General features: G+C 47.2%; 1 protein-coding gene across 1 annotated transcript in view; it reads right to left on the bottom strand.

Annotated features, from left to right (window-relative positions):
* Positions 1-24903, bottom strand: part of NMBR (neuromedin B receptor) — a 435362-nt gene that overhangs the window by 38121 nt on the left and 372338 nt on the right. Inside the window, exon 2 of the mRNA XM_040350544.1 lies at positions 1779-2127. Coding sequence (XP_040206478.1) covers positions 1779-2127 — 349 coding nt within the window. The remainder of the gene's footprint in view (positions 1-1778; positions 2128-24903) is intronic.

Here is a 24903-nt window from a genome sequence, read left to right on the forward strand (position 1 = left end):
AGTTTTACGCCCATATACGAGAATCTGGGCCTAAGTGTCTATGTCATGCATGTAGTGAAATGGACATCTGAAGAAGGACCTTACCGCCTACATACAGAAAAAGAGGACTTGGAACTGGAGCATCACATGGCCATGACTTTATGTGAGTATAAAGGGCATTTTGATTTTTTTTTTTTTGTAGTGCAAGTGTTAGAGGAGAGTAGAGGGGGCAAGTCAGAAGAGCCCAGCATAAAAAAAGCCTAGCATTCAAGCAAATCAGATAACACAAAAAAAGGTATTTATTTCATTTTAAAGTGTAAGGCCTCGTACACACGACCGTTTTCCTCGACAGTATCCATCAAGAAACTTGGTGGCAGAGCTTTTTTGCCGAGGAAAGCGGTCGTGTGTATGTTTTTCACCGAGAAAACTGTTGTGGAACTCGATGAGAAAAAAAGAGAACAAGTTCTCTTTTTCCTCATCGGGAGTCTCAATTTCCTCGTCGTGTTCCTCGTCGGACTGGTTTTCGACGAGAAACACGTTCGTGTGTATGCTTAGAAACCCGCGCATGCTCAGAATAAAGTATGAGACGCGAGCGTGCCTTCCGTAAAAGTAGGGTTTGTAATGGAGATATCATATTCGTCACGCTGTAACAGACTGAAAAGCCCGAATCGTCTCTCACCAAACTTTTACTTAACACGCAGTAATATGAGATTAGCAAAAGCAGCCCCAAGGGTGGCACCAGTGGAATCAAACTTCCCCTTTATAGTGCCGTTGTACGTGTTGTACGTCACCGCGTTTAAGAACGACAAGATTTTGTCTTGACATTGTGTACGAAAAGAAAGCTTGTCAAGATTCTCGACAAGCCTGACAAGGAACTCGTCGAGGAAAACAATGTTTCATTTACGATGAGTTCCTTGGTCGTGTGTACGAGGCCAGAGAGTCTCTTTACCATACCAGAATGTATAAAAAAAGTTTAGTGTCTTTTAAAAAAAAAAAAAAAGTCCTATCTATTTAACCCCAGACCAGTCTCTTGCTTCTCTTACTGCCCCTGACTTCCTTCTTCTTTGCCCTGACCACCTTGGTTAGTTTTTGTTAATGAAGTGTAAAAACAAAATTTTAACAAAAATGCCTTCAATTTGAAAATAACTTTTCACTGTATATCAGACACATAATTTGATACACTGAGAAATGGGATGAATTGTCAAAAATAGTATGTACAGTATCCATAGAAAATGTTATTTGTTCTATTGTTTACTTATCTTATAAACAAATGTAACCACCTTTGATGGACAATACCTGCAAAACAAAGCTTTGCTTCCCCCCACAAAGAAAAAAATATCTATCTATCTATCTATCTATCTATCTATATATCTTTTTATATATATATATATATATATATATATCTTTTTATATATATATATATATATATATATATATATATATATATATATATAAAAACACACTATTGTGGTACAAACAATAACAGCAAAAACAGTATGAGGTAATTTATAAATTATTTACGCAACATTCCAACAACTTTCACCCAGGGTTCACACACCTTCTACAATAATCGCATTGTAAAATATGTGAAAATTGTATAAATATTGTATAAAAATATTTATTAATAGTCCCCTATAAATTATTGCAAAATGAATAGGCCCGCTGTCTAAAAAGGAACATGATTCTGGAGCTTAGTTGGTTAATATTGGCTTATTTTTTGCACAGCTGCTATATTGGAAGCAATAAATGATGGTGGTAACTTGCTACATATCTCTATTATATAAAAAAAAAGTACTTACCTGCCTCTTAGAATGCTCACTGTATTCCCCAGGAATGTTGTGAGCACTCTTAATTAAAGTCCTTGCAATATGATAGTAGTAAATACTGATAATAGTAAGTGGAACAAGATAGTAAACCAAAAAAATTAGCACTGCATGGATCTTGGGATGCATCTCATCATTTTGTGGGTATGGGATACAAGCTGTAAAGCTGACATTGTCTGACCCATTGATGTGTGCCACTTCAGAAAACACGGCTTCAGGGACTGCCAAAAGCATTGAAATAATCCAGATGGCTGCAGCTTTTAAACATGTCCACAGAACAGCACTCGATGTTTGGATATCCATTGGATTTACAATAGCCTTGTATCTATAAAAAAATAAAAAATAAAAAAAACATATATTATACAGTACCAGGTATTAGAATGATCAGGTCTACATTGATGGATGTCTCTTTTGAATAACTAAAAGTGCTGAATTGATCGAACAGGCAGTAAGCATGGCTATAATTTCAGGCAACATAGCATTTAATCGATACTCTGGATCTACTGATTGAATTGAGTGGATTTGTTACCAGAAAGAAACACGATGTATGTTTAGTCATTATTTTACAAAATCTACTCTTTTATTAACACGGTTTAACAATTTTAAAAATAACAATTATTTATCCAACTGAAACATGTATTGAAATTTTATTTTCTATTGTTTTAAAATGAAAGCTGAATTACAGGAATTCAGCCACTTTGTAAAAAGGAAAAGCACACTATGAGTTAAGTCCAAGGATCTGCATGACATCTTGTGGGCTTATCCCTATTATTTACATTTGACAGATTAATTTGCTCTGCCAGAGACAGAGAAACTCAGAGAAGCTATGCCCACTCCTCCCCTCTGCTGTCCATTCACAGAAGCCTTTGTATTTTGTGAATGTGATCACATAATACCAAGGCTTCTGTAATTGGGCAGGAGGAGAGGAGGGGCAGGCATAGAAGTTGTAGCGACTCCCCTGTTCATGATGCAGTGCTCAGACGGATCTGTGCCACTCTCCCAGAACTACAGTGATAGCTGTCTTTTGTGAGTGCACCTCACTGAACTTAACTCATAGTGTGCCTTGATTTCTTACAAAGGAGCTGATGATTCTAAGAATAGGCTCAGATATCCAGATTATTTGTTAATTTATTTCAATTATTATAAAGAACATAACATTTACTTGAAGTAGAAAAACACTATACATTAAGTTGACCACTTATATATTAAATACATTCATAAAATCAGACCCAGAAAAGAACCAAACTGGAATCCTAGCAAGGCATTAGTGCTGCATCCCATTATGATCTCTATTTTTTGTGTTTTATGCTTATTAAAAAACTGATTACAAACAGAATAACCTTTGGTCTTCAACAGATATAACTGATCTTTATTTCCATTAACAAGTACCAGTAATTCACTCATTAGTCATTACTGCAATATTTAGCAGCAAAAAGCAAACCACATCATTATTCATATATGTGCTATACCTCCTCTGCATACCTATGATAAACCATAATTGCATTAGTTAATCCAGCTTTCATTAATTCAAAAACCTTTAATATAGAGATACCTTTATTTTGCCTATGCAGAGCTGAGTGGAAAGGTCACCTAACTACTAGCCCTTCCCCATCAGCAAATACTCATACTGTTTCATTTAGCCTTTGGAAGTTGGGATGAGCTCATGTTCGACTCGAACATTGCCTGTTCGCCCGTCCGAACAGCCGTCGTATTTTACGTCGTTTCCGTAAGTCGTACGTGAATGGGGCTGGGCGTAGGTTACATTCACGTCGAAAGCATTGAGCCAACATATCTTAGGGAGTATTTGCGATGTGATTCTGACGTTCATTCGTTTGGCCATGCATTTACATGGGGTCACAGTTAATTTTAATACAACATGCCCACTGCCTTGCTACTTTGAATTAGGCGGGCTTACGCCGGCCATTTTACGTTACGCCGGCGCAAGAAAGGGAGCAAGTGCTTTGTGAATACAGTACGGGCCTCTCTATGTTACGTCAGCGTAGCGCATATCAGATGGGCTACGCCGCTCTAAAGATAAGCAGATCTCTCTGAATCTGGCCTTATGGGGCTGATTTACTAAAGGCAAACAGACTGTGCGCTTTTCAACGTGCAGTTGCTCACGAGTTTAGTAAATGAGCTGAAGATTCACTTTGCAAAGATTATCCAATCACATGCAAGGAATAGAAAAAAAACAGCATTTTTGCTTGCACATGATTTGATGATGGAAATCAGTAGACTTTCTGCTCATTTACTAAGCTCTGGAGCAACTGCTCTTGCAGAGTGCAACCAGGGCCGGCCTTAGTAGTTCAGACACCCTGTGTGAGCTAATCCTGTGGTGCCCCCCCCCCCCCTTCTTCACCCCTCGCCCCCTGGTCACCTAAAAATACACAAAGAGATCACAGGGGTGGGGAGCGGAGAGCGCTGGGGGCTTGAGAGCACTGGGGGGAGCCAAAGAAACAGGGGTGGAGAGCACGGGGGGGCGGGGGTGGAGAGCACTGGGGGCGGCAGGGGTGGAGAGCTGTATAGAGGAATATAGAAAGCTAATTTCCTCTGTATGCAGCCCCCTGCCAAATCCGGTCCTACTATTCAGGCACATAGGGCAGACTGTACGGCGGGCATGATCTCCTGTGTATCATCACTGAGCTGGCTGGCCTGCCTGGGTCTGTGTTTGGCGGTGACACTGTAACACGGTCCCGCCCCCCTAGACCGGCTTGTGTGATAGGCTGAATGCTGATTCTATCTACTATCACATGAGCCAGTCTAGAGGGCGGGACCGTGTTACAGCGTCACTGCCGAACACAGACCCCGGCAGCCAGCTCCGTGATGATACACAGGAGCAAGAGAGAGGGGACAGGGAGCACTGCAGCCCCGCAGCTGAAACTGGTCGCAGGACAGGCAGCCTACCAGGAAATCTCCCGATATCTCGGTAGGCCAGTCCGGCCCTGCTGACTGCGACTCACATTCTGCGAGCTGTGATGGCCGCATGGCGCCCCTGTTGCCCATGGCGCCCTGTGCGGCCGCACAGCTCGCACACCCCAAAGGCCCGGCCCTGAGTGCAACTACACTTTGCAAAGTGCACAGCCTATTTGCCTTTAGTAAATCAACCCAGGTGCACATGAATTTGCCCAAACTCACCCTGGTTGTATTCGGGAAATTGCACCAGCACCCACATGACTATTACATGCGTCCATGCAGCCACATGTTCCAATACACATCTATGGGACTGGTGGCACAGGGATGCATGCACTACCTGTCCAACCCCATGTCGATAGCACACATCCGTGCAAGGGGCATGCAACCAATCACCCCATATAAATGGGGCCTTTTAAATCTGGATTTTCATCATCTCCTACTCCGATGAAAATGGTCACCAAGACAAAAAGATTTTGTGACTCTATCCAGTGAGAACACAAATAACAGTAAAATCTTGACAGTAGGTATAACTCTTTCTCGGTGTTTCCTAAACTAAGGAAATGATTTTCACTTCACATACACTTTATGCCTATAGGTATTACAATTAGTGTTTTGTATTTTGTGTTCTATGTACAGTAAAACCTTGGATTGCGAGCATAATTCGTTCCGGAAGCATGCTTGTAATCCAAAGCACTTGTATATCAAAGCAAATTTTCCCATAAGAAATAATTGAAACTCAAATGATTCGTTCCACAACCATTTATTCATAAGTCCTTCAGTCTATAGTCCATAAAAAAGGTTATAGCAAAATGATAAGTTGAGTAACCATAAAATGTCCATCCACAAATGGCAGCCTCCCCAACGGGATTAGAAGCAAAATCCAGCAGGAGCTACAGAGTATAAAAGAGAAGAGAGGCACCTCTAAGTGTAGCAATATGGTTACATTTAATGAAGGTGCAACACTTAGCAACTCACATGGTTGATGATTTAAAGAGAGGCACATCTAAGTATGCAGGGATCGGGGGTAAAGCGATCCACATAGACCGTCATCCTCACCGCCAGCTCTCACCGCCGTCAGTCTGCAATCGTGACCGGGAAGGCTACCCTGCAGTAGAGCAATCTGAAAACGAGGCTTGAATCGTGAAGGGGGCGACATCAATGGTGGTGCGGAGGATGGTGTGGACAGCTTTACCCCGGATGCCTGCATACTTAGATGTGCCTGTTTTAATCATCAACCATGTCAGTTTCTAAATGTCGCACCTTCATTAAATGTAACCATATTGCTACACTTAGAGGCGCCTCTCTTCTATTTTATACTTAGGTGTGACATGACGCTACTCTTATATCAAGACATCGCTTGTATATCAAGACAAAATGTATTAACCTCCCTGGCGGTATGATTCTGTCTGGAATTACGTACCAAAAGCGGTACAATTATTTGCAAGGAAATTTGTCGTTTTATATTGTAGGCCTGTAATTCTTAGGAATAACTCACTTAAATCTGACCAAACAAGAATCTAATAGGCATCCCGAGTATGACATTTTTTAAAAAACAAAATTATAAATTATAATATAATAAATAATTATAAATAATTATAACAAATAATAATATAATTCTAATAAAAATTATTCAATAATGTAATCAAATCAAAATCACTGAATTTTTTTTTTTATGACGAATTTCCCCACAAATCGCTATCGCACAATTCTGCAAGTGATTATAATTTATTATCTCTGTTTTTTAGCTGATCTAAAACCATTTTTGACATAAAGGGATACTTTTGGTTGCTATGGACAATCTACAGTTTGCAGGGAGAAAGAAAGGTTTTTATTATATAAAAGAACATGCAGGACACTGGGCAGACCACTAGGGACAAGGGGTGTGTGTATTTTTTACATACAGTACTGTAATCTATAAGATTACAGTATACTGTATGTATAGTGTTTGTTTACGTTTTTGAATTTGGCGCCGTTCTCCGCTCCCGTGTGTCGTAACGTCGCAGGGAATGGAGATCGGCGGCACAGGAGGACGCTGTGTGAATCGAGCGAGGTCCCGCTCGCTCACACAGCGCGGTGGCATCGCTGGATCCAGGGACAAGGTAAGCCAGCGCACGCTGCAGGCTCTGCATAGCTAGCCCGAGCGTGACTCGGGGTTACCGATCGCAGCATGAAAAACCCACCCCGAGTCACGCTCGGGAATACCGCCAGGCAGGTTAAACAATTTTGCTTGTCTTTTAAAATGCTCTCTGACCAAGGTTTTAATGTATATACAAAAGCTTTATTTTAAAAATAAATGTTTTATGCATGACAGCTGATTACCAAAGCACTATGAGATATCAAAAGAACATAGTAGTAATCATATCCTTTCAGAAATTATACATACAAACCTTAATCTCCTTTAAAAATGTTAAAGTAAAAATTACTTTAAGGTAAACATAACAATATTAACTGAAAACGTGAGCTCACTTATTTGTAGCGTTATCTCTCTTTGAGTAAATATCCATTTAACATCTCTGTTGCAATAAATTAGCTTGACAAAACAGTATTATTCCTGCTAAACCTTAAATGTGTCTACTGCACATGTCTTATAATATCTTACAGCATTAAAATTAATAGACAAGAATAAATTCAATAGATTTATGCCATTTTAATTTGAAAGGCTTTTGGTAGCTGTTAACAGCTCTCTCAGATTACCTCTCAGGAATAGTGTATTAAAGAGGATATTTATGCTATTATAAATAATAGAATTCTCTGTGTGCTATGACAATGCTAAGGAGCACCGACTGCCAGCGCACAGGAGACTACATATACAATGTTTCTTTAATCAATATCTGATGTGAAAAATATGAATACACAATGAACACAAAGCTGAACTCCAAACAGAAATAAAAGACACAAATCAATGCAGCTCTGTGTTGATTAGTATATCATCAAAATGTATTTTTTTAATGCATGCAATGCAAGTATCTGAATTTAAAGATAATTTGCTGTGATAAAGTGCAGGAAGCATGGTGAGAAGAGAGTAGAGTCACAGAAAGATAAGTGTATCCGTTTTATGCTTCTCCTTCACTCTCCAACACAGGCTGGGGGAGGGACAAGGTCTAGCTGTAATGAAGGGGTAATAAACCCAAAAGCAAACACGTATTATATTGCAGATTACCAATTCTTAGATGTGATGGCTGCTTTAGTTTTCTTTTTTAGACTTTCTTTCCTTTATTTTTATCTAGTGACCCAGCCAGAGCAGTCTCTCTAGCAGTGGATAGTAAGTCCCCACAGCAGCAGCTCACAATTTTAATCAATATTGCAGCTCACCATCCTGCCACACACAACAATTAGTCCACTCTCTGCTCTGCACCCAGGTGACTTTGGCTGTTGGCCGATCTGGACTGGGCACTCCGGATCATGCTCAGGCTATTGGTATGCAGCAATGGTGGTGCACACTGGATAGCAGTGTGCACTCTCCAGGCTCCCTCATAGAAAGAGAAAGCTGTATCCTGTTCAGCCTGAGAAAATGCAGCACACCCCCCCCCCCCCATAGTCTCTCACTGGGAAATGCAGTTGAAAAGCTCTTGATTACAGCAGAGTCTCTCGTCTATGGACTACAGTTCCCGCAGTGCAGTGCTGTCTGACTCAATCTATTGAATTATTCCTGCTCAGCGGCTCCCTCCTCTTGCTGATATAGCTGTTAAAAAGTTCAACACCAGAGAGTAGCTGCAGCCAGTGTTCCTCCCACTCTCCATTCTTAGTCAAGCACCTGGCTACACAGAAAATGAAGGCATCAAAAAGTTGACAATTTTATTTTTTCCTGGTCTTCCGGTTCCTTCCCCTTTTCACTCTCCCTAGTCTCTCTATCTGCTCTGGCAAACATGTTAGTCAGTTTTTAGTGGCAAAATATTTGATACCACAAATCTCTTGCCATCTGCTTTAATGCCCACACACAAAAAGATAATTGGTGTTGAGATAACCAATATTCTTTTAACCAGCAGACTCTAAGACAAAGACAATATGGCTGATGAAGCCACTAATGAATTTTTCTTATTTAACCACCTCCCACTAGTGCTATAACCAAAAGACGGCTACAGCATGGACTCACATTCATGGGAGGGCGTCCATAGACGTCCTCACGAGAATACACTTCCCACGCGCCCACTTGGGCACACATCGGGAAGATTCTGTAATTACGGTGTCCCTTGGTCACAGCCAATCACAGATAGTGATAAATGGTCAAACACAGCAGCCTTTTAACACTTGATCACTGTGTCCAATGACAAGAGATCTCAAATTTAAACAAATAAGCACATCAGCTGTTGACTAGGGATGAGCCAAACATACCCGCGTTCGGTTCGCACCAGAACGTTCGAACAGACCGCGGGTTCGCGCGAACATTTAGAACCCCATTGAAGTCTATGGGACTCGAACGTTCGAATTCAAAAACGCTCATTTTAAAGACCAATATTCAATTTAATGTTGGAAAACGTCTTTCAGAACCCGGGTCTTGCCCCAGGGAACATGTATCAATGGAAAAAAAAGTTTTAAAAACGTCTGTTTTTTCCGGAGCAGCGATTTAAATGATGCTTAAAGTGAAAAAAAAATGAAAAATTCCTTTAAATATCACACCTGCTGTGTGTCTATAGTAGTGGCACGTGTTTATAAATGTCCCTGCACAACATGAGATTATTATAAGAAAAAAGTAATTTAATACTGCTTGCGCATGTGCTGTGTGGCAACAATATGTCGATTATTTTAGGGGTGGTGGGGGGGCCATTATTTTTTTGTGAAAGAAAAATTGTAGAAAAAAGGGCACCCCTCAAACATACTGTAATTGGAGCGCAACAAAGAGCCACGTGCAAAGTATTGCATCAAAAATTGTTATTAGGCGCCCCTGTTAAACAGGGGCAGAAAAATTGTGCCTTAGGCACAACACAACACTGCAACCCCTCCCAATAACTGTAATTGGAGCACAACAAGGAGCCACGTGCAAAGTATTGCATTAATATTAAAGAGCAAAATTGCACTTGCAGTAAATGCGCTTACGTGCAATTAAAAAGCAAAATTGCACTTGCAGTAAAGGCGCTTACGTGCTATTAAAGAGCAAACTTGCACGTGCAGTAAATGTGCTTACGTGCGATTAAAGAGCAAAATTGCACTTGCAGTAAATGCGCTTACGTGCGATTAAAGAGCAAAATTTCACTTGCAGTAAATGCGCTTACGTGTTATTAAAGAGCAAACTTGCACTTACACAAAATGCACTTACTGTAGTTTCAAATAAACAGGACACGTGCAGTAACACCCAGTATGTTTAGGTGTAAACTACACAGCACACAGGCAGGCAATATAACACGTTAGAGCACTGCAGCTATGCACAATCTCCTGCCTGACAAATACTAAGAGCAGATCTAGCTAAACTATACAGTGTATAAAAATATGTACAACTCCTAGGGATATATATATATTCTCTACACACTGTATTTCAAGCTAAACTGACTACCCTGCTCTATCTATCTATCTAAAAAGATAATCTCTCTGTCTCTCTAACTGCTCTCTGTAACAAGCCAGAACACACTACACGAGGCCGCCCGGAAGGCGGCCTTTTATAGTGTGGGGCGTGTGCTAAAGCCCTGAGCCATAATTGGCCAAAGCAACCCAGGCTTTGGCCAATTATGGCTCTTTGTTTTTTGCGCACTGTGATTGGCCAAGCATGCAGGACATACAGCATGCTTGGCCAATCATCAGCGCTCAACGCCGCAGTGAATTATGGGCCGTCGCGCGAATGACCCGTTTTGTTCGAACTTTGACGAACGATCGAACGGCCAATGTTCGAGTCGAACATACGTTCGTATCGAACGCGAAGCTCATCACTACTGTTGACAGCTCTCCTTCCCTCACACAGAGACCGAGTGTGAGAGAAGGAGAGAGATCTTTGCCAACAGTGAGTTTACTCTGCTATTCTTCAGTGCTTTACTGTGCCCATCAGTGTCACACAGTGACAATCAGTACTGCTTCATTAATGCTGCTTCGTCCAAAAAATTGGAAAACTTGTGGAAAAAAATGACATGTTTAAAAGACTCATTATGCCTCATAGAATATACGTTGGGGTGTTTGCTTCTCACAATGCAGTAATGTTGTGGGTAATTCCATTGTTCTGGTGTTCAGGGCCTTCAAAAGTGTAATAGGTAGTCAAGAAACTATATCTGTAATTTATATCCCTAGAAAACCGGACGGTACTCCTTGCATGAATAATAATTGTGTTGCGCTTAATACAAATAACAAAAAACAGTGAGTCCATAAGTCACCAATGTAACATAAAATATGCGAACAGATGTCTTGATCATTGAGTCACCGACAAAATCCTTGATAAAACCTCCACCAATTTAAGGATGTGCTCTTACCAGAAAGCATTGACCACCTATTACGGGGGGTCAAAGAAGGCTCTTGTATCTTAAATGCTCTATCACCATTTGTTAGTCAGCATAGGGAAGATGGGGAAGATCATTCCAGGCAGCCAGTAGAGAAATCGCAAGTCCTCTTATTCCAAGTGGATGCACCAAATGGCATACCCAGCAAGAGATAAAATGCCACAATAGTATAAAATCTTAACAACAGGGCTTTTTATTAAAAGTAATGCACTTACATGCCGGCAGATAAAAAATGGCGTGTGTATATGGGCACAGTAATGTCCCTGTGCTCTCATACAATTGTGATGACAGGAAATGACACCTCAGCCCGACCAGTTTTGTCACTACAAGGACTTCTTCTGGGGCATCCTTGCATGTTGGGTCTCTGTATGTGGCTAGACTGTGGAAAAGCCTCACACATGTGGTATTGCCATACTCAGGATGAGTAACAGAATGTATTTTGGGATGCAATTTTTGGAATGTACAGTAAATGCCATGTTCTGGAAATATCTTATAAATGGACAACTTGTGTAAGAAAATACGTTGGGGTGTTTTTGCTTTTCAAAATTGGGTAATTTATGATAAATTTCAATGTTTATGATAAATTTCAATGTTTATGATAAACTCAATAAAAACTGATTGATGGAAAAAAAAATGGGTAATTTTGTGGGTAGTTCCATTGTGCTTCAGGGCCTTCAAAAGTGTAATAGGTAGCCAAGAAATTAAATGTGTAATTTATGTCCCTAAAACAGCTGACTGTGCTCTTTGCATGTTGGGCCTCTCTATGTAGCTTGGCTGTGAAAAAGTCTCACAAATGTGGTACTGCCATACTCAAGAGGAGCAGGGCCGGACTGGCCTACCGGGATACCGGGAAAATTCCCGGTAGGCCGCCTGCTGTCAGTGAAATTTATCAGGTCAGCTCTGGGCCGCGGCCGCCATCGCGGCTGCACTTTACAATTGTACCCCTGCGGCTGCGTGCGATATGCTGCTTAGCCACTCCAGTGTGATGTCTATGTCTATAAGCAGCGGCGGGCCGGCCGCCGGCGGGTTGCGGCCGCCATGCTCGCCGCTTCACTGACACTTTCCTTCCCGTGCCGCTGTGTGAAGTGTGCGAGCATGCTGTTTGAGGGAGGGGAGGAGCCGAGCAGGAGAAACGAACGTCCCATCGTCCCGTGCGGCGCCAGCACCGCCCACTATCTTTCTCCACGTGTGAAGGCAGAGCCGCAGAGGAGAAGATGTGAACGGCGCTGGCCACCCTTGGAGCAGAAGGCAGAAAAGGTAGGTGCAGAGGGGAGGGGGGGGCCCGGGGGGGGTCCATGCAATGGTGAGAGAGATTATACAGTCCAGATTACAATTTGCAGGGGCAGCCAGAAAAGGTGACAGAGAGAGAGAGCATGGTGCACCCCCTTTTCTCTGTCACCTTTGCTGCCCCTGCAAATTGTAATCTGGACTGTATAATCTCTCTCTACCCAGTCCCCTGCTGTCACCCAGTCCCTCTGTCACCCAGTCCCTCTGTCACCCAGTCCCTCTGTCACCCAGTCCCTCCGTCACCCAGTCCCTCTGTCACCCAGTCCCTCCGTCACCCAGTCCCTCTGTCACCCAGCCTCTGTCACCCAGTCCCTCTGTCACCCAGTCCCTCCGTCACCCAGCCTCTGTCACCCAGCCTCTGTCACCCAGTCCCTCTGTCACCCAGTCCCTCTGTCACCCAGTCCCTCTGTCACCCAGTCCCTCCGTCACCCAGTCCCTCCGTCACCCAGTCCCTCTGTCACCCAGTCCCTCCGTCACCCAGCCTCTGTCACCCAGTCCCTCTGTCACCCAGCCTCCGTCACCCAGTCCCTCCGTCACCCAGCCTCTGTCACCCAGTCCCTCCGTCACCCAGTCCCTCCGTCACCCAGCCTCTGTCACCCAGTCCCTCCGTCACCCAGCCTCTGTCACCCAGCCTCTGTCACCCAGCCTCTGTCACCCAGTCCCTCCGTCACCCAGCCTCTGTCACCCAGTCCCTCCGTCACCCAGCCTCTGTCACCCAGTCCCTCCGTCACCCAGCCTTTGTCACCCAGCCTCTGTCACCCAGTCCCTCCGTCACCCAGCCTCTGTCACCCAGTCCCTCTGTCACCCAGCCTCTGTCACCCAGCCTCTGTCACCCAGTCCCTCCGTCACCCAGTCCCTCCGTCACCCAGCCTCCGTCACCCAGCCTGTCACCCAGTCCCTCCGTCACCCAGCCTCTGTCACCCAGTCCCTCCGTCACCCAGCCTCTGTCACCCAGTCCCTCCGTCACCCAGCCTCTGTCACCCAGTCCCTGTCACCCAGTCCCTCCGTCACCCAGCCTCTGTCACCCAGTCCCTCCGTCACCCAGCCTCTGTCACCCAGCCTCTGTCACCCAGTCCCTCCGTCACCCAGTCCCTCCGTCACCCAGCCTCTGTCACCCAGTCCCTCCGTCACCCAGCCTCTGTCACCCACTCCCTCCGTCACCCAGCCTCTGTCACCGAGTCCCTCCGTCACCCAGCCTCTGTCACCCAGCCTCTGTCACCCAGTCCCTCCGTCACCCAGCCTCTGTCACCCAGCCTCTGTCACCCAGCCTCTGTCACCCAGCCTCTGTCAGCCAGCCTCTGTCACCCAGTCCCTCCGTCACCCAGCCTCTGTCACCCAGTCCCTCCGTCACCCAGCCTCTGTCACCCAGTCCCTCCGTCACCCAGCCTCTGTCACCCAGCCTCTGTCACCCAGTCCCTCCGTCAACCAGCCTCTGTCACCCAGCCTCTGTCACCCAGCCTCTGTCACCCAGCCTCTGTCACCCAGTCCCTCCGTCACCCAGCCTCTGTCACCCAGTCCCTCCGTCACCCAGCCTTTGTCACCCAGTCCCTCCGTCACCCAGCCTCTGTCACTCAGTCCCTCCGTCACCCAGCCTCTGTCACCCAGCCTCTGTCACCCAGTCCCTCCGTCACCCAGTCCCTCCGTCACCCAGCCTCTGTCACCAAGTCCCTCCGTCACCCAGCCTCTGTCACCCAGTCCCTACGTCACACAGCCTCTGTCACCCAGTCCCTCCGTCACCCAGCCTCTGTCACCCAGTCCCTCCGTCACCCAGCCTCTGTCACCCAGCCTCTGTCACCCAGTCCCTCCGTCACCCAGCCTCTGTCACCCAGTCCCTCCGTCACCCAGCCTCTGTCACCCAGTCCCTCCGTCACCCAGCCTCTGTCACCCAGTCCCTCCGTCACCCAGCCTCTGTCACCCAGTCCCTCCGTCACCCAGTCCCTCCGTCACCCAGCCTCCGTCACCCAGTCCCTCCGTCACCCAGCCTCTGTCACCCAGTCCCTCTGTCACCCAGTCCCTCTGTCACCCAGTCCCTCTGTCACCCAGCCTCTGTCACCTAGTCCCTCCGTCACCCAGCCTCTGTCACCCAGTCCCTCTGTCACCCAGCCTCTGTCACCCAGTCCCTCCGTCACCCAGCCTCTGTCACCCAGTCCCTCCGTCACCCAGCCTCTGTCACCCAGTCCCTCCGTCACCCAGCCTCTGTCACCCAGTCCCTCCGTCACCCAGCCTCTGTCACCCAGTCCCTCCGTCACCCAGCCTCTGTCACCCAGCCTCTGTCACCCAGTCTCTGTCACCCAGTCCCTCCGTCACCCAGTCCCTCAGTCACCCAGCCTCTGTCACCCAGTCCCTCCGTCACCCAGCCTCTGTCACCCAGTCCCTCCATCACCCAGCCTCTGTCACCCAGTCCCTCCGTCACCCAGCCTCTGTCACCCAGTCCCTCCGTCACCCAGCCTCTGTCACCCAGTCCCTCCGTCACCCAGCCTCTGTCACCCAGTCCCTCCGTCACCCAGTCCCTCAGTCACCCAGCCTCTGTCACCCAGTCCCTCCGTCACCCAGCCCCTCCGTCACCCAGCCTCTGTCACCCAGTCCCTCCGTCACCCAGCCTCTGTCACCCAGTCCCTCCGTCACACAGCCTCTGTCACCCAGTCCCTCTGTCACCCAGCCTCTGTCACCCAGTCCCTCCGTCACCCAGCCTCTGTCACCCAGCCCCCTGTCACCCAGCCTCTGTCACCCAGCCTCTGTCACCCAGTCCCTCCGTCACCCAGCCTCTGTCATCCAGCCTCTGTCACCCAGTCCCTCCGTCACCCAGTCCCTCCGTCACCCAGCCTCTGTCACCCAGTCCCTCCGTCACCCAGCCTCTGTCACCCAGTCCCTCAGTCACCCAGTCCCTCAGTCACCCAGCCTCTGTCACCCAGTCCCTCCGTCACCCAGCCCCTCCGTCACCCAGCCTCTGTCACCCAGTCCCTCCGTCACCCAGCCTCTGTCACCCAGTCCCTCCGTCACCCAGTCCCTCCGTCACCCAGTCCCTCCGTCACCCAGCCTCTCCGTCACCCAGCCTCTGTCACCCAGCCTCTGTCACCCAGCCCCCTGTCACCCAGCCTCTGTCACCCAGCCCCCTGTCACCCAGCCTCTGTCACCCAGCCCCCTGTCACCCAGCCTCTGTCACCCAGCCTCTGTCATCCAGCCTCTGTCACCCAGTCCCTCCGTCACCCAGTCCCTCCGTCACCCAGCCTCTGTCACCCAGTCCCTCCGTCACCCAGCCTCTGTCACCCAGTCCCTCCGTCACCCAGTCCCTCCGTCACCCAGTCCCTCCGTCACCCAGCCTCTCCGTCACCCAGCCTCTGTCACCCAGCCTCTGTCACCCAGTCCCTCTGTCACCCAGCCTCTGTCACCCAGCCTCTGTCACCCAGTCCCTCCGTCAACCAGCCTCTGTCACCCAGCCTCTGTCACCCAGCCTCTGTCACCCAGTCCCTCCGTCACCCAGCCTCTGTCACCCAGCCTCTGTCACCCAGTCCCTCCGTCACCCAGTCCCTCCGTCACCCAGCCTCTGTCACCCAGTCCCTCCGTCACCCAGCCTCTGTCACCCAGTCCCTCCGTCACCCAGTCCCTCCGTCACCCAGTCCCTCCGTCACCCAGTCCCTCCGTCACCCAGTCCCTCCGTCACCCAGCCTCTGTCACCCAGTCCCTCCGTCACCCAGCCTCTGTCACCCAGTCCCTCCGTCACCCAGCCTCTGTCACCCAGTCCCTCCATCACCCAGCCTCTGTCACCCAGTCCCTCTGTCACCCAGTCCCTCTGTCACCCAGTCCCTCCATCACCCAGCCTCTGTCACCCAGTCCCTCCGTCACCCAGTCCCTCCGTCACCCAGTCCCTCCATCACCCAGCCTCTGTCACCCAGTCCCTCCGTCACCCAGTCCCTCCGTCACCCAGTCCCTCCGTCACCCAGTCCCTCCGTCACCCAGCCTCTGTCACCCAGTCCCTCCGTCACCCAGCCTCTGTCACCCAGTCCCTCCGTCACCCAGCCTCTGTCACCCAGTCCCTCCATCACCCAGCCTCTGTCACCCAGTCCCTCTGTCACCCAGCCTCTGTCACCCAGTCCCTCCGTCACCCAGCCTCTGTCACCCAGTCCCTCCGTCACCCAGCCTCTGTCACCCAGTCCCTCCGTCACCCAGCCTCTGTCACCCAGTCCCTCCGTCACCCAGCCTCTGTCACCCAGTCCCTCCGTCACCCAGTCCCTCCGTCACCCAGCCTCTGTCACCCAGTCCCTCCGTCACCCAGCCTCTGTCACCCAGTCCCTCTGTCACCCAGCCTCTGTCACCCAGTCCCTCCGTCACCCAGCCTCTGTCACCCAGTCCCTCCGTCACCCAGCCTCTGTCACCCAGCCTCTGTCACCCAGTCCCTCCGTCACCCAGCCTCTGTCACCCAGTCCCTCCGTCACCCAGCCTCTGTCACCCAGTCCCTCCGTCACCCAGCCTCTGTCACCCAGTCCCTCCGTCACCCAGTCCCTCCGTCACCCAGTCCCTCCGTCACCCAGCCTCTGTCACCCAGTCCCTCCGTCACCCAGCCTCTGTCACCCAGCCTCTGTCACCCAGTCCCTCTGTCACCCAGCCTCTGTCACCCAGTCCCTCCGTCACCCAGCCCTCTGTCACCCAGTCCCTCTGTCACCCAGTCCCTCTGTCACCCAGCCTCTGTCACCCAGTCCCTCTGTCACCCAGCCCTCTGTCACCCAGTCCCTCTGTCACCCAGTCCCTCTGTCACCCAGTCCTCTGTCACCCAGTCCCTCTGTCACCCAGTCCCTCCGTCACCCAGCCTCTGTCACCTAGTCCCTCCGTCACCCAGCCTCTGTCACCCAGCCTCTGTCACCCAGTGCCTCCGTCACCCAGCCTCTGTCACCCAGTCCCTCCGTCACCCAGCCTCTGTCACCCAGTCCCTCCGTCACCCAGCCTCTGTCACCCAGTCCCTCCGTCACCCAGCCTCTGTCACCCAGTCCCTCCGTCACCCAGCCTCTGTCACCCAGTCCCTCCGTCACCCAGCCTCTGTCACCCAGCCTCTGTCACCCAGGCCCTCCGTCACCCTGTCCCTCTGTCACCCAGTCCCTCTGTCACCCAGCCTCTGTCACCCAGCCCCCTGTCACCCAGCCTCTGTCACCCAGTCCCTCTGTCACCCAGTCCCTCCGTCACCCAGCCTCTGTCACCCAGTCCCTCTGTCACCCACCCTCTGTCACCCAGTCCCTCCGTCACCCAGCCTCTGTCACCCAGCCTCTGTCACCCAGTCCCTCCGTCACCCAGTCCCTCTGTCACCCAGTCCCTCTGTAACCCAGCCTCTGTCACCCAGCCTCTGTCACCCAGTCCCTCTGTCACCCAGTCCCTCTGTCACCCAGCCTCTGTCACCCAGTCCTCTGTCACCCTGACCTCTGTCACCCAGCCTGCTGTCACCCAGCCCTCTGTCACCCAGCCTGCTGTCACCCAGTCCCCTGTCACCCAGCCCTCTGTCACCCAGTCCCCTGTCTCCCAGCCCTCTGTCACCCAGCCCTCTGTCACCCAGTCCCCTGTTACCCAGTACCCTGCTGTCACCCAGTCCTCTGTCACCCAGCCCTCTGTCACCCAGTCCTCTGCCACCCAGTCCTCTGCCACCCAGTCCTCTGCCACCCAGTCCTCTGTCACCCAGTCCCCTGCTGTCACCCAGTCCTCTGTCACCCAGTCCCCTGCTGTCAACCAGTCCCCTGCTGTCACCCAGTCCTCTGCTGTCACCCAGTCCTCTGCTGTCACCCAGTCCCCTGCTGTCACCCAGTCCCCTGCTGTCGCCAAGTCCTCTGTCACCCAGTCCCCTTGCTGTCACCCAGTCCCCTGCTGTCACCCAGTCCCCTGCTGTCACCCAGTCCCCTGCTGTCACCCAGTCCTCTGCTGTCACCCAGTCCCCTGCTGTCACCCAGTCCCCTGCTGTCGCCAAGTCCTCTGTCACCCAGTCCCCTTGCTGTCGCCCAGTCCTCTGCTGTCAGCCAGTCCCCCTGCTGTCGCCCAGTCCCCCTGCTGTCACCCAGTCCAAGTGACACGCTGAATCTGGTGACGGGATGGGTGGCAAGTGACACACTAAATCTGGTGGCAGGGGACGGATGGCAAGTGACATGCTTAATCTGGTGACAAGTGGCAAGTGACATTTCCGAGTGTCTCCGATGCTCTCTGGCGCCCCCCACCTCTGGCCACATGCGGTATTGCATGCAATTGAAGTCAATGCGGAACAAATTATTTTCGTTTCCATTAACTTCAATGGGGAAACTGACTTTGATATGTGAGCACTTTGGATTACGAGCATTCTCCTGGAACGGATTATGCTCGTAATCCGAGGTTCCACTGTGTAACATTATATATATAATCTCCCTAGCCCTATGTGCTTTCATATCTGTCTTATCTTTATATAATACACTCTTTAAATGTTTCTTTAAAATGTATGGTTTTCTCTTTTATGAACAAAAAAATAATGACGTTATGATGTTAGGCTGGTATAATAATGCTATGGGGCTGGTATGAAATGTTTTCCAGGGCTGGTTTTTACTCCCAGTCCGCCCCTGAAGAGGAGTAGCAGAATGTGTTTTGTGGTGTGGTTGCAAGTATGCATATGCCGTATGAGAGTAATAACCTGTTAATGTGACAATTTTGTGAAAAACAAAATTCTTAATTTTCCAAAGAATTGTGGGAAAAAATTACAACTTTGAAATTTCACCATGCCTCTTACTAAATGCCTTGGAACGTTTACTTTCCAAAAAGGGGTAATTCTAGGGGTATTTTTACCGTCCTGGCTTGTTAGTGTCTCAAGAAATGAGATAGGCCTTGCATCAGTTTTGGTAAAAGTCTTGACATGTGTATCAGATTCAGGTAGTTCTTACTACTGCCACGTTTAGAACCTGTCACTAAGGCTGCAACAGATTCTAACAGAATGATTGTCATTTTGAAGATAAGCAAACTGGCAATAACTAAGGCCAGCTTAAAGTTGCCATATGGGAGGGTGTTGTGTGTTCATTACTTTATTATTAAACTTGAATGGGCTGACTACACTTTCTGCTCTCCAAGACAATGCAACATTCATTACATTTGCCTGCCACTAAACCCTTAAGGATATTCATCAATGGGAAATGCTCTGCTACATTCAAATTCAACACTTTTTGCACCTCACTATGCCTTATCCCCTTCCTCTAAGCCCACTTTTTATGCATGGATGTGTCATGATGACTCTCCTAGGGTTAAAGGATAAATTTCTAATCTCTATAGATTGCTGACAGATAACCACTCATTGGATAAACGACCACATATGCTAAAGAAGAGCTGTGATTGTGAAATGCAATTCTCTACACAATAGAGAGCACACTATAGTGGGAAACTATTCTTTGTAATCTTCGTAAATGTACTAGGTCCCTGTCTGTATGATTCTACTAGGTGGTACTATACCCTGAATAGGCTTCACCTTTATATTTCCAGAGGTTCCAGATGCATGTTTTCATTGTTGTGCCTCCCCTGGCTCTATGACCCATTTTTCAGATAAATGTAACATATGGTCTTCAAAAAGACACTAGTTTTTCGACTGATTCTCTATATAACTATTACCAAAACCTTTTTAAAAAAAAAAATTTGAGTGATGCTTTTTTTTCCGTTGTTTTGCTTTACGTGTTTTTCTACTCCTGATGTTGGTATCACCACAAGCTGAATATGCATGGGATTCATATAATGTCTTTTTTTTCTAAGCCTGTACCGAGTGATATGTTTTTGATGATACATCTTTGGTATAGCCCATAGTATGTGTCTACACTGTGGAGTTGATTCACGAAAACTGGACAGTGCAAACCAATCAGCTTCCAGGTTTGTTATTGTCAAAGCTTAATTGAACAAGCTGAAGTTCGAAGCTGATTGGCTATCTTACACATCTGCACCAGAAACCCTTGTTTCTGAAGGTGGAAGGTTTGGGGCTGATCTGAAGTCTCAAGGTGCAGGAATTGGGGCTGATCTGAAATCTGAAGGTGGTTAAATAGAGCTGATCTGAGGTATGAGGATGCAGGCAGTTGCAGTGCATTCATAAGGGTGCACAAGCGCTGCTCCCTGTCTCCTGCCACCTCTCTATCACCATATTGCATGAATCTATCTATGGCTGACGCTGACACCCCCTATTCAGGCGCCTGGCTCCTTTTCACCCACTGCCCACAGGGTAAGTGCCATATGGGGGCACAGCATTCAATTGGCACAGTGGCAGCATTTGGGGCACAGTGGCAGCATTTAATGGGCACAGTGGCAGCATTTGGGGCACAGTGGCAACATTCGATTGGCACAGTGGCAGCATTTGGGGCACAGTGGCACCATTTCATTGGCACAGTGGCACCATTTAATGGGCACAGTGGCAGCATTTGGGGTACAGTGACAGCGTTTGATGTACACGGTGGCAGCGTTTGATGTGCACAGTAGCAGCAATTGATAGGGCACAGTGGCTGCATTTGATGGCACAGTGGTTGCGTTTGATGGGCACAGTGACTGTGTTTGCTGGGCACAGTGGCCGCGTTTGATGGGCACAGTGGCTGTGTTTGATGGTACAGTGGCTGCGTTTGGTACAGTGGCTGTGTTTGATGGGCACAGTGAGGCTGCAATTGATGGTTTTTTTTTCAGAATTCTTCAGTTTATTTGTGCCCCCCCAAAAAAAAATTTGAGCACCAGCCGCCACTGGATGCAGGTATTGGGTCTCATCTGATTCCTGAAGGTGCAACAATTGCTGTAGATCTGAGGTGTGAAGGTATAGGACTTGTAACTGATCTGAGGCGTGAACGTGCATGAATTGGGGCTGATCTATGGTGTGCAGGAGCAGGATTTGAGGCTGATCTGCTGTCTGAATGTGTAGGATTTAGTGCTGATCTGAGATGTGAAGGATCAGAAATTGGCACTGATCTGAGGTCTGAAGGTGCAGGCGCTGGGACAGATCTGATTTTTAAAGGTGCAGGAATTAGGGCTGATCTGAGATGTAAAAGTAGGGTCAGTGTAAATAAACATGTTTTGTGTGTTCATCAGCTAATATAATACCAAATGAGTTTAACTTGCCATTATCAGTGTAACTATGAATGCAAAAATGTAAAACAAAATATAAGGTTGATTTACTAAAACTGGAGAGTACAAAATCAGCTTGTTCGATTAAGCTTTGACAATATAACCTGGAAGCTGATCACTATTCACTATTCATAGCTGCACCATATTCTGCACTCTCTCTCTCTCTCTCTCTCTCTCTCTCTCTCTCTCTCTCTCTCTCTCTCTCTCTCTCTCTCTCTATATCTATATATATATATATATATATATATATATACACACATCAGCCCCTATATGACTATAGTGCTCTACTGTTTGCTGGCACACCACTTATATCGTGTTTGTAAAAATGGCTATTGACACAGAAAAGGTTGTTGACCCCTGATCAAACCTTTTCCCATTCTATCCACAACTAAAAAAAATTCTAGTTACAAAACAGTCTACAACTGTAATCATTGTGCATCTACACTAAATATTCAGGTATAGCGGTAGGTTAGATGCTAAGCTAATTCTGATCCACAAAATTATTAGCATGCAAGTTACCTTTACAGGAACCCAATCTTCCAACATTGTAACACGTCTATGCATTTTTTATACTAATATACAAAAGCTGTGAAAAAGTAATGCATTGGGTAAGACACTCATCAATCCAAGCCATATGATAATGTGCAAATAATTTGAACAAAACATGTTTGAAAAATATTTTTATTTTGTTTCAACCTGAATTTCAGTCTCTCTATTTCTCACTCCTATAGAATTGCTCTTTAAATGTATTTTAAACATTTTTAGAAAGACACACATTTTTACTATTGTTATAAAACACGCGTCAATAAAGATTTTTTTTAATAGATTATTTTATTAACATCGTTTGCAAAACAATTGGAAATAAATGCATAAACTATAATAAAAAAAAATGTGTTTTCATTTACTTAAGCTAAACATGGTGAGATCTGACCATCTTGGTAGTTTCTAGAGTATGTAGTGGAATAAATTTGTACTATTATTTATTATGTATAATGTGTATTAAATTATCTCTGCCTGCCATTCAGTGTACTGAAAAAAAGACATGGTTCATAATACAGAAATATTATAAATGGCATTGCATTTAGATACCTAAGGGACAACCTAACATTCCATTATTATATTAATCATCACCTTCTCTTTCTCCATGGATGTTCTCCAGACATGGCAACCATAATTTGTGAAATTACTAGACAGTTTCTACTCATGTATGTCAGTTGAAAAATGTCTAATCCCTCAGGGAGGCTGATGCATGTTTCCACTTTTGTAGGATGTAGTTTTCAGCATAAAAGCCCATCAGCTGGAGTTCCAGTGACTCCTGATGTGACCTTGAATGGTTTGCCAGAACTCCTAGAAGCATCATTTGACCTCATGGGTGTGGGGATGATGCATTGTTTCCTTATCAACAGACATTTAGGGCCAGATCCACGTAGACCGGGCGCAACTTAACTTTCCCGATTTAAGTTACACCGCCGCAATTTTTCCAAGTTAGTGCCCGATCACAAAGCACTTACCTGGAAATCTGCAGCGGTGTAACTTAAATCCGTCCGGCGCAAGGCGGGCCCAATCGAATGGGGCGAGTCCCATTTAAATTAGGTGCGCTTCCGCGCCGGACGTACTGCGCATGCTCCGTCGGGTAAATTACGCATTGCGCTAACTGACGTCGCACCAACGTCATTTGCTTAGACGTTAACGTAAATGGTGTCCAGCGCCATTCACAGACGTCTTACGCAAATGACGTTGATGTTTAAATTTCGACGCGGGAACGATGGCCATACTTAACATGGCTTAAGAGAACTAGGGCTCAGCCCTAGTTTTACGCGGCGTAACCCGACGGAAACTACGTAGATTTAGATCGACGGGCCGTTCGGGACGTTCGAGGATCGCCGTAAGTCTTAATTTGCATATTCTACGCCGACCGCAATGGCCTCGCCACCTAGCGGCCGGCCTAGAATTGTATCCTTAAGATCCGACAGTGTAATTCAATTACACCTGTCGGATCTTAGGACTAGCTATGCGTAACTGATTCTATGAATTATTCGCATAGTTAGAAACAGAGATACGATGGCGTATCAGTAGATACGCCGTCGTATCTCGTTTGTGGATCTGGCCCTTAGTTCCAAAATGGCAGTATTTGAGGGACTAGAAGGTATTGTAAAACAACATCTTTTAGGGTCACGGAAGATTGCAAATGCTTTTGGATGCTTGGATATGTCTGGATTTAAAATCCAGCCTGTACAAAATAAAAAAAATATTTGGCACCTACAAATACCGTAGCTGCTAAATTGTAATAAAAGTACACTTACCTGCCCAGGGTTACCGCAATGTCAGCACCCCAAGCTGATTTGTCTGTCGGCTTTGCAACTAAGGGAAATATTCAGTAAAGCTTCCCTACTGTGCATATGCAAGTGGCGCTGCGGAGGAGGACCCAAAGCAATTGGGGAAATTGCATACCTCAATCCGGTGGTGTAGGAATAGGGAGTGAAGAAGAATAACAATGGAAAAGAAGGTAAAACAAACACAAAAAAAAGGTAGCCAATATGTTTTTAAAATGCATGGATTAACTAGATCAGAAATATGCAATTAGCGGACCTCCAGCTGTTGCAGAACTACAAGTCCCATGAGGCATTGTAAAACTCTGACAGCGACAAGCATGACACCCAGAGGCAGAGGCATGATGGGACTTGTAGTTTTGTAACACCTGGAGGTCCGCTAATTGCATATCCCTGAACTAGATGGTGCAAAGTTTTATATGTGGGTGGAACCCTGCTTTAATATTTCTGGAGTGCTGATGTGAAAAAAGCAAGCAGAAAATTAAACATGGAGAAAAGTTAGAAACCTTTAGGTCATTATTCCTTCTAGGTGGCAAAGTAAGTAGCAGTTTCAGAAAGAGATCAGCAATAGTAGTCTATATTTTTCCCCATTTACAAGTTTATTTTAAAAGCAACTTTAATACTTAAAAGAGAAGTATGGGATTTTTTTTCTCCCATAATCATATTTACCTAGGTGGATGCAGCATCGGTCCGATGCTGCATCTGTCCCCCGCTGCCTCTTCACTGAGAACTGAGCCACCGTACGCTGCCGATGGCTCAGTTCTCTTGACTCCCCAAATGTAGGGCTGCTGCCTAGTGTGTTGCATGCATACTCAGCAGTACAGTTGTGTTGACTAAATGAACACCCCCCCCCCTCCATACATGCCATTAAGTGTAAGCAACCGCTTAATGGGGCACACTGGCAACATTCGATTGGCACAGTGGCAGCATTTGGGGCACAGTGGCACCATTTCATTGGCACAGTGGCACCATTTAATGGGCACAGTGGCAGCATTTGGGGTACAGTGACAGCGTTTGATGTACACGGTGGCAGCGTTTGATGTGCACAGTAGCAGCAATTGATAGGGCACAGTGGCTGCATTT

Source organism: Rana temporaria, chromosome 4, assembly GCF_905171775.1.
Source record: "Rana temporaria chromosome 4, aRanTem1.1, whole genome shotgun sequence".
Taxonomy (NCBI): Eukaryota; Metazoa; Chordata; class Amphibia; order Anura; family Ranidae; genus Rana; species Rana temporaria.